Genomic DNA, 15,982 nt, shown 5'->3' with positions numbered 1-15,982 from the left:
GTGTTTCAAGCAATATTTTTGAATTTAACCGTGGCATGGTCACTATTTTCGCTAAACATTATTTTCCCGATATGTTTACAATGCTTCTGTATGGCATTTAATAGGCAACCAAAATAAAATTTGATTGTCTTTTGTTGACCTATAAGCGAGTTACAGAGCTTGCAATTCTTTGTTATGTAAACAAAGTTTTTGTTTACATTTTGAATGTTGAAGTAAAAATTTCAGTTTTGGACCTAAAATGAACGTGTTGAACGTTAAGAACTGTTTATTTATGCTTAAAATGAATAAGAAAATAGACAAATCAGCTCGAAAAAGATTTTTTTACTGGTATATTGAACCGATGTAAACATAAACAGGGCATGAGCCTTGTTTACATGACAAAGAATTGTGAGCCCTGTATCTTGCTTTAAACTCTACACGGCTGACTCTCAACTTTCATATGATCATTTGAAATGCATTCCTAAAGCAGTGTAAATATATAATAAAAACAGAAAAGTAGAATTTGACCAAAATCGTTGACCATGCCCCTGTAAGGAAGCTGTATAGTTAACAATTCAACCATGAAATCTTCTTTAAATTTTGATTTGTAATTTATTTAGCCAAAAACTATTAAATCCCTAATGTTTTGGCCATAAAATTTGAATAGTTCCTATGTCTCTAGACAAAGCTCTTCTGCTAAATGAAATAAATTAAGCAGTACATGTAGTCTAAAAATAACCACAACCAAGCAGCCTTCTTAAATCACCGAAAAAAAGGGGGGTGGTGTTTCAGCCTTTCTGCCTATTTTGTCCTGCCTTAAAAATCGGCTTGCTCGTGATTTTTGGACGATCTCTAATAGGTTGAGGTTTAGCTGATAAAGTGATGTAAAACAAATAAGTAATTTTCTTTAAAATTTATTTTTTAAAAATCCTTCAAAATCTAATTTTACATTGTTGAAGATATACATACATACTAAAAATAAATGTTCTTGAAATTAATAAATACAACAAAGGAAGAGGTTATATTATCGAAGTCTTCGTCAAAAATTGTTATGTCACATTTTATTTGTCCGTGTGTGCTATGGACACATGTCATCGGTTGTAAATCTTTGTATTGATCAGTTGGTAATGTGGCTATAGCTTCTCGAGAACGAGCTTTCTTTTTCCTCATCGAATTCAATTAGCCACTCCCAGGTATCCTGGTGTCGCTCTATTATTGAAAGGATTGAATTCCCTCTCTGCGCAATTTCCTCGCAAGAGAACTAAGACATCTTGACAACACTACATAATGTAACGAAAAATGAAAGCACATATATACTCTTCAAAGTACAATGTGCTTTGAGAGTCGGATTTCATCGGCTAAAGCTTTGCAAAAGACAATTACCACCCATTATGGAGACAAAAGGTGACGATTTTATTCGTCTGGATTTTATATCTGATGATGTGAGTCCAAAATAACAAGATTTCTTTTCAAATTGCACACCCTCGGCTATTACAGTGTTGGTATTTCTACATTTAGAACCGTTTTAACAAGAGCTTTCGGTATGATGTAACTATCTTTTTCTTACGTCAAAAAAAGTTGAAAATGACGCTGGTTTCAAGTGAAATATACACAGTTTTGTTCAAGAGTCAAACAAATTTTATTGATTTCAAAGAGCCATGGCTGAGTGGCCAGCAAAGAAATAGACAGGTCTACGTCACATTGCTGTTTGAACAACTACCCAAATTTCAAGCTCCTGTTAAAATGGTTATAAAAATATTGTCATATATTTTTATTGGCCTGACATGTACATGAAAATTCAGGTTAAGTTACATGTAGTTCAATATGGGGGAATATTTCTGATTTTTTTTCATTTAGATTTGTAAATATTCCAGTCATAACGCTAGTAAAAATGGCATAATGTCACTTTAAGTTCAGTTTAATAAAGTTTATAAAAGTCTTATCAACGGCTTAGTTATTAAACATATTAGGTCAAAATCACAAAATGTCATTACATTTATTTCATGATAATTTAAACGCCCGACTTTACTACTCAATTTTTCGGTTTTTTATCTGACAGCATAGCGCCTTTATTGTAAATGTATATTTAGTTACTTACTGTAATATAAATGTATTGTGCCTGCTGTAATGTATTAGTACTGTCCCCCGTGTGCTGTACACTATTGCACTTACAGCACTGTAAACGTGACCGTGACCGTTTTTTACTTTAAGAAGCTTGCTATCAGGATCGCCTTCTACTCACAATCAGTTTACCCTACTGTGAACGTATTGAACCTACAGTACTTACTGTAATAATTAAATAACTACTAGAGATTACAAATAAATTTCATGCACACAAGACTTTCTTTTTCATTTCAATTTAGCGGACTGTTCCTTTTTATTTGATTTTAATTTTGTCATTCGAAGTATCTAATTGGTAATTAAGCATTTTATGATCATTGGCTTTCTTACAATAACAGTATGCTTACCGATTATTGTTTTACGATATCGATAGGTACATCGATATTTAATACGTGTATCGTTCAAGTTTCATAAATAACAGACCTTTTGCATAACTATTTGAAGCAATCAAACAACCAACGCTCTTACCAGTAAGATCTACAGGGCGGTGATTCTTTTTGTATTAGGTATACATGTATAAATAACCCGCATTTCTGATTAACATTCTTTTTCCCGGACATTTGTATTTACGTGTCTTAATACCAATAACTACTTAAAATGGTCTATAATTGAACGTTTGACAACATCTAGAATGTTACATATCCACATATTATAGTTTTGTTTATAAACATAAAAACAGGAGGTTGTTAAATATATAATTAAAAGAAATACACGTAAAGAATTGTTTCAACTCTTACGATGTTGCTATTTTCGACGAAATAGAATTACTGAATAAACGCATAAATGTACACTATGTATTTATTCGTTACATGCTATTGTTGATGTAGTATAGAGTCCCCCTAACCACCACTCTCCCACCCACCCCCCACCCCTACAAACACTTTTTCTTGCAGCAAACATTTTTTTTTTTACATATAGAAAATCGAAAGAAAATTGAAATATAGAAAGTTCTCATCCCCACCCTTTTGGAAGCATGTACAAAAATTATATAGGAATATTAAAAAAAGTAACAAGGATAGAAGTTTTAGGTACTTTGGGCAAGTGGTCTCTTTTTCTTTTAATATTTGTCAATATCATCCCCTTTCGAAAACGATGCTACGTGCCTGGAGAGAGAGAGAGAGAGAGAGAGAGAGAGAGAGAGAGAGAGAGAGAGAGAGAGAGAGAGAGAGAGAGATTTTGATGAAAAATGACCAAGACGCCAGTTTCAACGCTTTTAGAACATTGGACTAGAACCTGCAATTCCGTTTGCCTTCCAAACACTTATTGATATCGTCAGAAACAGTGATCTCTGCACGAATTAGCGCCCAAGATACTATTATTACAAGTTGATCGTCAGATAAAGGAACAGTTAATCTACAGATAATAGAAATTGTCTCTCGTATCGATTGGAACAACCTCCTTAATAGGCTTAAGACAGGATGACGATTCAGATGCTGTTGCCCGGATGTAACCAATACCCAATAAAACAGTTGCAAAATACCGCCTACCGAGAACCATATTTAAAACTATGCTAGTCGGCATGTTCTTGTGTCAGTAATAGCCAATATGTCGCCGATGAAAGCACCTGTAGTGAGTCTAGCCGCTCTCATTATTCTACTCATCTCCCAGGCGCTGGCTGAAGATGATCAGAAGGTAAATTTTAACTTTTTCTCCTTTTTTGATCTACCAGTTTTAAGGTAGTGTTTATTCTTTTGTTAAACCCGAACAAAAATTATTTTCATTTAGAAACCTCTTTTTAATGATCATTGTTATGAATGTTTTTAACAGTTGTTTTGTTATCCCAAAAATGTTTAACTTTAGCATGCCTTGTTTGAATTAATGTTTCAATAAGCAATGTATCAAAAAATTCAAAAATTTCAGAATAGCGACCGTGAAGATGTTAAACTATGATGTTTATATAAATCAAATGAATGGTTCCAAATAAATGAATATGAGAGTATACGGAAACCAACGTGTATGAATAAACTGTTAATGCCAAAGTTTTAAGTCCGGATCAAAAGTGGTCGTAAATTAATAAATAAAGAAGAGTTAAAATCTAATACAAATTATACTTTGTCTCAATTTACTCTACTAAGTTGTCAGAACTTGTGTCCAAACCATTATTATGTCTCTTATATATATATGTATACAATAAAATATGTTCAAAAATATGTACTATAGATACATATGTAGAATAAGCATTCAACAAGCACGCGATTTTTTTTATTCATGTGACGAAAACGAGGACAGACTATTAAATTACAAAGCCATACAAGTAAACAAGCTTAATAGACTCTAAAGAGACCCAAAAAATTATATTATCTTCTCAAACAAGGAGGAAGACAAACTGATTTTAAATAAATTGCTCTTAATGAAGTCTGGAAAATACTATATGTCTCGCAGATATAATTAAATTCCAACGTTTGAAATAAAATACAATTTATCAACATGTTTACAAAAAAGATATGAAAATTAGTTGCCGATAAAAGCCACTCTTTGTACTGTGGATAGTTTGATGAGAAGGAATGATTATTTATCTTTTCTTTTACCCTTTTGATCCCACAACTACAATAAGACAGTGCGGTAAGTCAAACCTGGGTAAATGATCTACAACGTATTAATACATATATGAATCACAAGTCCTGTGATTGTATTTCATATCATACCAGTCTAACGAGTACCATGCCTGTTTTATATGATTTTTTTTTTATTTATCTGAATTGGGATGTGCTTATTTCTGGTAGCGAAATTCAGTTTCATTTCACTGAATGTGTATTTTAACATAGTAAGGGATAAAGCAAACACGTTATTTAATAGAATATTTTCTGCTGCTTTTTATTGCTATCTTCTACATTGGTACGTAAACTTTGATGCTAATGACAAGTGATGGAATACTATCTGTAATGTAAATACTCTTGGTTACTGACGAATAGCTCATTACCAATTCCTCTCTTGAATTAATTTAATTACCATTTCTTTTAATTAGCAACTCTTTTAACGACATTGATATCGACTTGCTATATTCCGAATTATTTAGAGGCAGGTGCTGACTGGAGAAATTGAACTAGATTAACCGACAAAAGAACAGGTTGTGTAAAGTAATGTAATTAGTATTCGAAGAGAAGTGAAGACAATGCTCATATTTTTATGATATCAATTTTATCGCCGATTCAAACAATCGCGTATTACCAATGTAAATTAATGTGCATGCGCGGATCTAGAGGGGGGTCGGGGGGGTCCCGACCCCCCCTGGAAAATGAAAATTTATTAAATTTACATAGTAAAATTATCGCGAAAATATGCCTCGGACCCCCCCTGGCAAACACAATTATCCTTCGGACCCCCCCCCCCTGGAAAAAAATTCTGGATCCGCGCATGATGTGTGCCCTTTCGCTTCTAATATCGGATATTGTAGACATCGCCTTACTTTGATAACTCCCTGAAAGCAAAACCCTAAGCTAAAACATAACATGGTTAGATTAATAATGATGTTGGCTGCATTACAAGTTCATGGATTGTAGCATATTGAATATTTAGGAAAATGTCTTGAAAATATTGAGCTGCGTGCAGGCAAGTGAAAAAATCTAACTTATGGAATATTAGTTTTTCATCTAATATGATATTATCTCAGAATGAAGATACGTTTGTTGTTTTGATTTTCCATATGACTGGATGAAATGTTAATATGAAATTCATTTAAGTTTATTTCTCTGAGGATTTTTACCGTAAAGTAAATTTTCTATGGACAAAGAAATTGTTTTTCGCATGACAGTCGCACACATAGATTCACAGCAAGAATACGTCAACGGTGATGAAATAATTAAGTTTTATAATTCCCATTTGCAAAAAACTGTTTGAAGGTTTTGTGTACTTACTGGTGTGCATGGTGGAGCGTCAGTAGAAAGTTCACCAAACTTCGCTGCGAGGGATGTATAGAAATGTTGTCAATATAGTTAAATGCAATCATGGGGTATTAGTAACAACCTTAAGTTTTGAGAAAGAAAATATTTGTGATATTAATTAAGTTGATATCGGTATCAAATCTACTTCATGGGCTTACACATACAGGCTTTGAATAATAAGTGCGGTCACACGATGCGATTTTTCATCAGATTTCCCATCCAATTTTTTAAATCCGATTTGCTTTCGACTGAAATCATACTGTGTGACCATATTAGTCGAAAGTCCAATGCAAAGTCTGAAAGTCGATTGAAAATCTGATGTGCGTCCGAATTTCAATCGACTCTCAGGTGAGAATCATAACTTCACACTTACTTTTTCCCACATATAAAAAATACTGAATAATTTTAATTAATCAAAAATCGATTGTAAAAATCGCATCGCGTGACAACCTCAACAATCGACTTACCTGAGTCGATTGAAAATGTGATGAAAATTGCATCGTGTGACCGCACTTTAACACTATATTATCGACGCATCACGTTTCTGCAAAACACATGAAATAATAATGTTTCCGTAAAAATGTGCCTATTTAGTGCCATAACATACGATACAGTATTACAAGTTTCTGTTCGGGCACCACTATGTACTCAACAGTCCTTGAGAATTTAGTCCGGATATTGCATATTCTTTACACAGATAAAAATGTTCTTATTTGTCACTTTTGCGCAGTGTTGCTGTCAGAAGGATAATTTTAATAAACGTTGAAGTTTAAAATTCAGAAATGTTAACATACAACTGAATTTTTGCTTTGTTCCTCGGGGATCATAAGACATATCAATGTTTTTTTTAGTCCCGACAACAAGTCAAATATGTTTTCATGCTTAAAATTATTTTCCCTCTTATTTTACCAGTGAGACAATTTTCAATGTCTTTGGTATCAGTAGACTTCATTATAAAAGATCCTTTTTTTCATTTCCTTTATCCTAGGTGAGGTGTAAAACTGCACTCGGAGCCCCTCGCTTGCTTTCGCACTCTATGAGCGTATTGTATATATTAAATAGTCATTTTTCTTAGACATCCTTCTCTGTTGTAATCTGCACTTTGATCTGATAGTCTATAGTTGACAAAACGCTCAGCTATTCTTTTCACTGAAAAAGCTGTTTTCACTTTCCTATAAATCTTCTTTTTTTTGTAAAAAACTGAAAATTTTGTTTTTGTATCTATTGTTGCAGCCGTCAGTTTTGTTTAACCATTCTATAGTCGGAATACCCTGATGTAATATGGCAGATTTCAAATACATCATGTAAAGCAGTTTTCGTGGATCACAACATAATCAAATAATTCTAATTTAAGTTTAAGAATAATTAATGTTGGTTTTAACAATCTTACATCTGCTCTAGTTATGAATGTAATGTGGAAAGTTTGTCAACGTACGCTTGTCAAAAAATGCCATGGTGATATTTAAAACAAAGGATTTAACGACCTCCCCCGTTCATCATTTAGAATTTTAATTCCCAAAAGCACTCAATAAACGTAACACTATTGTCAGTTATGGTCTCAATGAGGGAGAACAACAAACAAGGATTAAATCTTATAAAACAGATCCCATTGAAAATCTCAAATAAAGTAATGTCGAGAACATTAATTTTCCATTTTTACGACAAAAACGAAATGAATTGTATACTGTACATGAAGGCGTATAGCAATAATGTTCAAACCTGAAGCACTAACTTTATGATAAAGGCGCCGATACGAAGGAGTTATTGCCAGACCTCTTGATGGAAAATGTTAATGGTATCAATTAATCCTCAAGACATTGAACGGAGTCGTTTATTATTAAACTACTAGTACATTTCAAAATTAAAAACAGTCCAAAATGAATTTAATTTTAGCTCACCTGAACCAAAGGTTCAAGTGAACTTTTCTGAACATATGTTGCCTGTCATCTGTCTGTTTATCCCACTGTTAATTATTACATTTTTCAACTTATTCTTTCAGCGCCAATAAACCAATATCAATTTAACACTAACCATTCCTTGTGAAGGACTTTCAAGTTAATCTAGAAGTATTGAAGAACACCGCTGCCCTTTCCAAGCGGAAATGTATAGGAAATGATGTAAACAAAATGGGGTGTTTGAAAAATTCTTATTATAAAACACCAAATAACCAGCTGGTTATTTTTTTAACTTTCGCACATTTAGCTTTATCATTTATCGGGGTTTTTTTTCAAATAGAATTTGCATTTTTGATCGATGAGGCAAGAACACAATAATGAACTAGATTCGGTTTTAATTAAAGGCTCTGTCTTTATTTTATGCTTATACGATTTCTGCTGATGTAGATTCTACTATAAAGAGACATCGATTCAGTTTGAGCATAGTTTAAAAAAAAATTATTGAATCTTTCAAAAAAAAAGACAAAATTAAGTAATATTAGTTCTAATGGTCAAGCAATATTTAAACGCCAGTTTGTAAGTTTCTAGCGAGATATGTATATATTTTTTTTGTTACTAAAACCAAGCTCTTTACATTGCACAAACCTTTTTTTAATACACTATAAATTGTGACCCCTCTAGCTCTGTTGTAACTTGACAACTGCACTTTAAGTCGAGTTTCTTATGAGAAATACTTTAGTAAATTAAAAGCGCTCATGGCAATAAAAATGGAACAATTAAATTCGAAAAAAAATCACCTTAATTCGTGACAATATCTCATTTTGTGACAAAAATATCTAACAATACAAGTGCAATCATTGTTATATTTGCAGTTCTACTTATTGGGCAAGAAAAACTTCAATCAAATTAATGTTGTTTTTTGCGCTTAACCGTTGTAATTTTGTCAGAAGTCAATACAACGAGGAAAGGCAAATTGGGATCGAATTTCTCGGCAATACTTGTGCTATTTACAAGAACCAATTTAGTGACCAAAGGATGTTTATGTAGAGATTCCATTACATCCTTAACATAATTCTTCCAGTAAGTAAGGTCATAAACTCCATACCACTGTCGCCATTGAATTTCTCCCAGATGTTAAATGCGCTAGATTAGAGTTGTCATTTTTAGATATTGATTATATCCCCCGTAAAATAACAATGTAGGAAAATATCCACCTCAGAATGAAATATTTGGGATTTTTTTGTATTACAAAACAATTGGCGGACAATATGGCACTATATAAGATTCATATTACAATAGGGTCTTATCGGTAATTTGTAGGCTCCCAATCTCCTCAAAATAAATCTCTCGTTTTAGTTCAAGCTGAAACAAAATCAAGTGCATTTATTGAAAGAGTATTTGTTTCCTCGATTAAAAATAAGGACGAGTAAGAATAAAATTAAAAGTGTTTTACTAACTCCATTTCTATAACACTTTTTATTGTCCCCTTTACATTGAGTGAATAAAACGTTACCAACACAATACTAAAATTCCAGGCCGTGTAAGAATATCACGGCATACTTGTAATAAAAACCCTCAGTTTCCCTGATTGAATCGCCTGTTTTTCATTTTCTGCCGCCTGAGAGTTCGGCCTTACATTTGTCTTTTCGCTCTTTGAATTTAGTTCTTTTGTTACAACCTTCGGTAGATTTTTTCAGGATTTTTTTTCCAAAATAATCAATTGTTTTCAATATACATGTATAATAATCCACAATGCCTCAAACCGTTGAAATATTAAAATCCACGATTTGAACAAAATCTCAAAGACGTGTTCTGTTGGGGATCAATTAATCATTCAATTCTAGCGCCGATAAGACGACAGATACTAATTACATCCGGGTCTTAGAACTTACTTGCATCAAGCAACCGGAAGTGATATTTTATCACGAGGTAAGATTTGCAACAACCTACTCAAAGGCTTTCTTAAGAAAGGGTCAAAGATCGTATATTTACTACTTAAAATGTGAAATAGACATGACTCAATTAATTAGCGACCAGTCCAAAGTAAAATTCTTCTACCCGGTACAAATACATTTATATTGACCAACAAAGGTTGAAACATGCAACTAAAAGATGTATTATAGGACACCATCAGAATTTTTCAATTTTGTTAAAAGAACGATAGAAAAGAGTGTGTTGATTTTATATGTGAAATTAACATCTTTGAAAATCAGTATCCTAATGTCCTTTACAAATTTTAGATTATTGAGAAATAAGTACAAATTTTAATTGTCAATAATCTAAATTTTCGTAAAGGAAACTAACATTTGCCCCTTACACAACTCCAACATCTAACTAAAGGATGTTTCGCTTTAAATTGACAGACAGATTTACTCTTGTTGTAAGATCTTCCAGCAATAAATAAAAATTGATTCTGACTGCTTACTTCGTAGGAGAGTTTTGTATCAAAAGTGATTTTTCAAATTTTTTTTTTTTTGCGACTGAACCAAAACAGCTTGAGATTGTTTTCATTTGAAGCATGTGATTGATGTCCAAAAGGTCCTAGTTTCGTCGCACTCGTGAACAAAACTGACATGCTTTTAATTCAACTGAATATAGGGTTACCCAATAACACTGTTGCAAAGCTTTTTCTAAGCTAAAATATGTCTTCGGGAGATATCCCACTCAGTTCTTGTTGTAAGCTAACATAGGTGTCCAGTGATATCACGAACCCCACCAACATAGTTATTCTGAATTTACTGTAAATACAGACAACACAATCCATTATATCCATTACGTGTTGGCACGATCCATTTCTTTGTATTCTCGAGGGAATTAAAATTCAGCAATTGACACCGGTTGCAAAACCCGAGATTTATTGTCTTCTCTAGAAAATCTTACAGATTAAAAAGACGAAAGAGATTTGGGCGATCTTTTGCAAAAAAAATGCAATTTCTTCCCTTTTATTGTAGATTGGAAATATTGTTATTATTATTTCTTTCCTCTTGGAGAAAAGCACCCATTTTTTTCACTCGTTTTAAACCACTGAACAAAAGGAAATGTATGTAATAAAATATGTATAGTTTTATTGAATAATATAGTATTTACTGAGGACGATGTAGACAAAACTCATTGTGCCAAAAGTATAATCTTTTTTTAAGCTCTAGTAGTGTTATCAACCCAAGAAAGACAGGTCCATTTTCAAGGATGTAGAAATTGGCCCTAACCTGTGTGAGATTAAGATTTTTTCAATGATGCTTAAAAAGATGAACAATTTTTAAAAAGCATGGGCAGTTTTAACATTGTCCTAAAGTGTAATATATTAAGGTATGAAATTTAAAAATCTGCAAACACACATTTGATCATGGTGAGTGATTTGTAGAGTTCATAATGAACATAAACTATAACTAATTGATAGTTACTCCTTTTTCTTGTCTACTACACGTGCTAAAGAAGATTTCTCCAGCATGTTCAGATCTGATTTAGCTTTGGTCCTTGGAGTCGTCTAAATAACGATCGCCTTCAGCTGTAAAAAAAATAACAATTACCAAAACACGTGTTGGGACGGCTCATTTGTGAAATTAAATCCAACAGAAAAAATTTAAACAAAATCAATAAATGATGAATAATTATGAATATTTGAATTATATACTTATTATTGTTACTAACAAGTTCTTACTGTATATAATTCATAAAATTGCGAAAAAAAGTTGCTTTAATAGATGTACTAATATTTTAGGATCAAGCGCAAAACATCTGCACTTGCAGAAGAAAAATAGTTATACGACTGTTGTTTCAACATTGTATACCGGTTAGAGATAACACATCATCTATTAGTTTTGGATTTTGGCATGGGATCCGCACCGTTTGATTTCGTTTCTACTGATATTGTTTTCAAGCTAACGGGTGCCCGGTGATAAGAAACTAGTATGACTGTCATTTACTACAAATCAAAAGAAATCAGCCTTTCGTAATTAGATATTGACTTTCAATAATATAATATCCAAAACTGTAGTGGTACACGACATGGTACGTATAGAACTACATGTTTTATTTATCCCATTATGACGCATTTGTTGTGTGTATATGTAGTAAATGGTTATAAATGGTAACAAAATTGTAAGTTATAAAATCTTGTGTTCGAACCATTTCTGCATGTGCATACAATAATATATGTTTAAACTTATAGGATGCATCTATTGTGAAGGTCTTTTTATCAGAATCACTACAAGAACGAATTATTGTATAGTTGTTTTTTTTTACCTACATATTCACCTTTATTTTATCCAACTTATCTCATCCGAACGTTAAATACGTGATGCAATTTGATGGATTGCATGCGTTTGACACCGAGTCTTTCCTACACAGACAATTATATCTATAATCTCAATTTTATCATGTGAATTGGTTGTTAATTTAGCATATACATCACGCAGAATATCCTCACGTGATAATTTGTATGTACTTTTCTTGATTTTATCGCATCAGTGAAACTATTTTGGAACTTTTTGCTTGAAAAGAAGGGAATGTAAACATGTAATATTGTCTGTGTAATGCGTACAGGCAAGCAAGTAAACAAATCCAGGTATTATTTCTAGATGAACATACAAACTGCTCTCTTATTGCTTCAAAATAAAGCTAATATACCTGAAAAAAATATTACATAGACTAAAACAATGTAAATTCTGGATTCATTTATTTAGAAACTAAAAGCATTCAACATAAAAAGCCGAATTTTACAATAAAACTCGAAACATTGTTCATTCTGGGAATATATATGGAAATGAAATTTAAGTAGACAGGACTGCCTGAATCCTCGCAATACATGTACTCCGGAAACTAATTTTCTCCAAGTAAATGTCGAAACTTTCTTTCATTAGAGTTCATTTGATAGAACTGTGGCCTATTGTTTATGAGGTTGTTTTCCCCAACGGTAAAATAACTTTAAATTTGTGTCAAAATAAAATCTTTTACTCGAATAACATGAGATTCTGACGGAGAAATAATGAAATTACATGTGAGTGTGGTTTTATGAGTGTTAGGAATAAAAGCGAATAATGTCCCTCTCTGCGAAAATTAGTTTCAAGTCATTGCTTTTCAGTCGATTTACCCTTGTTAGACACACGAAAATCCTCGTATTTCCGTTTTGTTCTCTTGCTGTACATTTTGATTACTCTTATGTTCTGTCTCAGACGGAAAAGTCGATTTTAAAGATGAAAATGTGTCGTCTTCTAGACGATTGAATTTGAAACATTAGAAATATGCAAATTGACCCAATAACAATAGGCAAGTTTTCATCGTCATAAAATTAATATTCTAGTATAAAATGATCTGATAATGATCTATAAATAAAGTGAAAGTAGAAAACATAGCTATTTTTAAGGATATGTTTGTGATCATGTGTGGTCATGCAGCGTTTGATCAGCCTTTGAGAGAATTCGAAGTTTTGACGAAAACCAAATGATGTTGATGGGGATAGAGATATATTTTAAAAAAAATACATGTATTAGAATTTGAATTTTTGTATCACTTTTTCTTGTAGATTAAAGGTGAATTGTGTATTCCATTACGAAAGTACGATTTTAAGCTGGCCGTATGTTTTGATTCCGATACAACACGTTTTACAAAGACGATTGAATCAGCTATTAACAATGGACCGGAAATTGAAGGAATCCCCGGGTATCTCAAACTCATCAAAAACGACAATATAATGCCTGCTGATAAAAGGCGGTTTGATTCCATTGCATATGGGTCTTCATTTGATCGCTTTAAAAATAAAAAATCTGTAGATTCCTCTGGTTCTGAGAGATATTTATTCAGCGGTGTCCAGAAGAGGTTTCCCTTTGATTCAATAGCTTATAGACCGGGGGGTTTTGTAAAATTTACCTCCAAAAGAATTCCATATCTGTATGGTAACTTTAAGTACGGCACCCATGGATTATTTGCCAAGAAGAAGACGTTTGATTCCATTGCACACGACTTCGGATCATTTGGAGGTTTCTCGAAAAGAACCCCGGACTCTACATACAATCAACTTGACGACTTTGGAGGGTTGGCCAAAAAGTCTTTTGATTCTATTGCTAACAGCGCAGGACCCTTTAGAAGGTTTTCTAAACGATCCGTACATTCGAAAAAACTCGGAGAGAGCAAATTAATTTCTAGACGGAAACGCTCATTTGACTCCATTTCGCATCAGTCAGGACGGTTAGGGTTGTTTTCGAAACGTCGATCGTTTGATTCCATAGCCAATCTCTCTGGTTATTTCGGAGGATTTTCAAAAAAATACGGGTTAGATTCAATAGCCCATGGACCTGGTAGTTTTGGAGGATTTTCAAAGAGATATGGGTTAGATTCAATAGCCCATGGACCTGGTAGTTTTGGAGGATTTTCAAAGAGATACGGGTTAGATTCAATAGCCCATGGACCTGGAAGTTTTGGAGGATTTTCAAAGAAATACGGGTTAGATTCAATAGCCCATGGACCTGGAAGTTTTGGAGGATTTTCAAAGAAATACGGGTTGGATTCAATAGCACATGGACCGGGAAGTTTCGGAGGATTTTCCAAAAAATACGTTATGGACTCAATTGCTCATGGACCGGGGAGTTTCGGAGGATTTTCTAAGAGATACGGGTTAGACTCAATAGCACATGGACCAGGGAGTTTCGGAGGATTTTCAAAGAAATATATAATGGACTCGATTGCTCATGGACCTGGTAGTTTCGGAGGATTTTCAAAGAAGCACAGTTTGGACTCCATAGCTCACGGGCCCGGTAGTTTCGGAGGATTTTCAAAGAAGCGCACTTTAGACTCTATAGCTCATGGACCTGGTAGTTTTGGGGGATTTTCAAAGAAGCGCGGTTTAGACTCAATATCTCATGGATCCGGAGGTTTTGGGGGATTTTCAAAACGATTTGATTCTATCGGTAACAAGTCTGGGATGTTTTCCCGATTTTCAAAGAAATCAGCAGATGATAAAGAACATGTGAAAAATTCTGCAGACTAATTGAAAAATCTGTCCTATAATGTCAACTCATGGAAAGTTACTCCTATCATTCAAATGTCCTCCATGTTAAAAAAAAGTGATGTGTCACTGATAGATAAATGATTAAATATTCTTTATACCAGTCTTTACTGTAGCAAAATAAAACGAAGTGATTTTAGAACCATTTTAACAAGATCTTGGACTTAAGGTAGTTGTGCCAAACAGCAATGTGACGTAGGTCTGTCTATTTCATTTATTGCTGGCCACTCAGCCATGGCTGTTTGAAATCGACATGATTTGTCTGGCTTTTGAGCTAAAACTACGCAATCGGTGCATATTTCACTTGATACCGCGTCATTTTTTAACTTGTTTTGACAAAAGAAATAGATAGCTACGTCCAACCGAAAGTCCAAGGTCTCGTTAAAAGGGTTCTATTAAGTTTTAAAAAGAAATAATAAATTCAAATTTCTTTAAATATACTTGAGTTGTAGCGTTGTTTTTTTTCCATAATTCCGTAAATGATATAATTCAAGATGGAATGTGCTGTATATAGGGATTTTTTTCGCCACGTTTTATTTTTGTGCCACTCGTCTTCGAAAAGTGAGCGAATTTATTGTTATAATAAATTTCTTATCTAATCATGAATCAATGTGATATAGATGCATGGACATGTAAGAAGAGAAATATTGCTGAATAAATATGATTTATTACAAGTCCTCACGCATGCACATGCAATTTGTTATTTGTCAATGGTGACATTGAATTATGTAAGATTGAAGGCCATTAGCTGATCCTGCTGACTGTGTTATTGGAAATTGCTTACAAATACGGGTTCTTTTTGCGTCATCAGCCAATAGTGAAACTGTGGTACAGACGTCGAAACCAAGATATAAGTATGCGTTTTGAGATTTGATTTCACTAGTAATAAGGCTTCATCTGCGTCCAGGACCCTTCAACAATCAAACATCTTATACTCTGTCCCAAGATATCCTGAATTCATATTTGCCTTAATTGCTTGATATTTTTAAATACCCCAGGTTCAAACGATGTTCATTCAAAAGTATGAAAAATTTCCAAGATATCTCAGTCAAAACGCCCCTGATAGCTTATCAAGTTTCAAAACAATGCTAAAAAATGTGATGTCT

General features: G+C 33.3%; 1 protein-coding gene across 1 annotated transcript; it reads left to right on the top strand.

Moving 5' to 3' along the window:
* Positions 1 to 3,573: 3,573 nt before the first annotated feature.
* Positions 3,574 to 15,550, top strand: LOC136273839 (uncharacterized). The gene is made up of 2 exons (XM_066079482.1): positions 3,574 to 3,732; positions 13,398 to 15,550. Exons 1-2 carry the CDS (start codon positions 3,646 to 3,648, stop codon positions 14,856 to 14,858), a joined length of 1,548 nt encoding a protein of 515 aa, XP_065935554.1. The 5' UTR covers positions 3,574 to 3,645; the 3' UTR covers positions 14,859 to 15,550.
* The last annotated feature ends 432 nt before the right edge of the window (positions 15,551 to 15,982 follow it).

Source organism: Magallana gigas, chromosome 3 (genome assembly GCF_963853765.1).
Source record: "Magallana gigas chromosome 3, xbMagGiga1.1, whole genome shotgun sequence".
NCBI lineage: Eukaryota > Metazoa > Mollusca > Bivalvia > Ostreida > Ostreidae > Magallana > Magallana gigas.
This window is presented reverse-complemented; position numbering and strand designations above follow the sequence as displayed.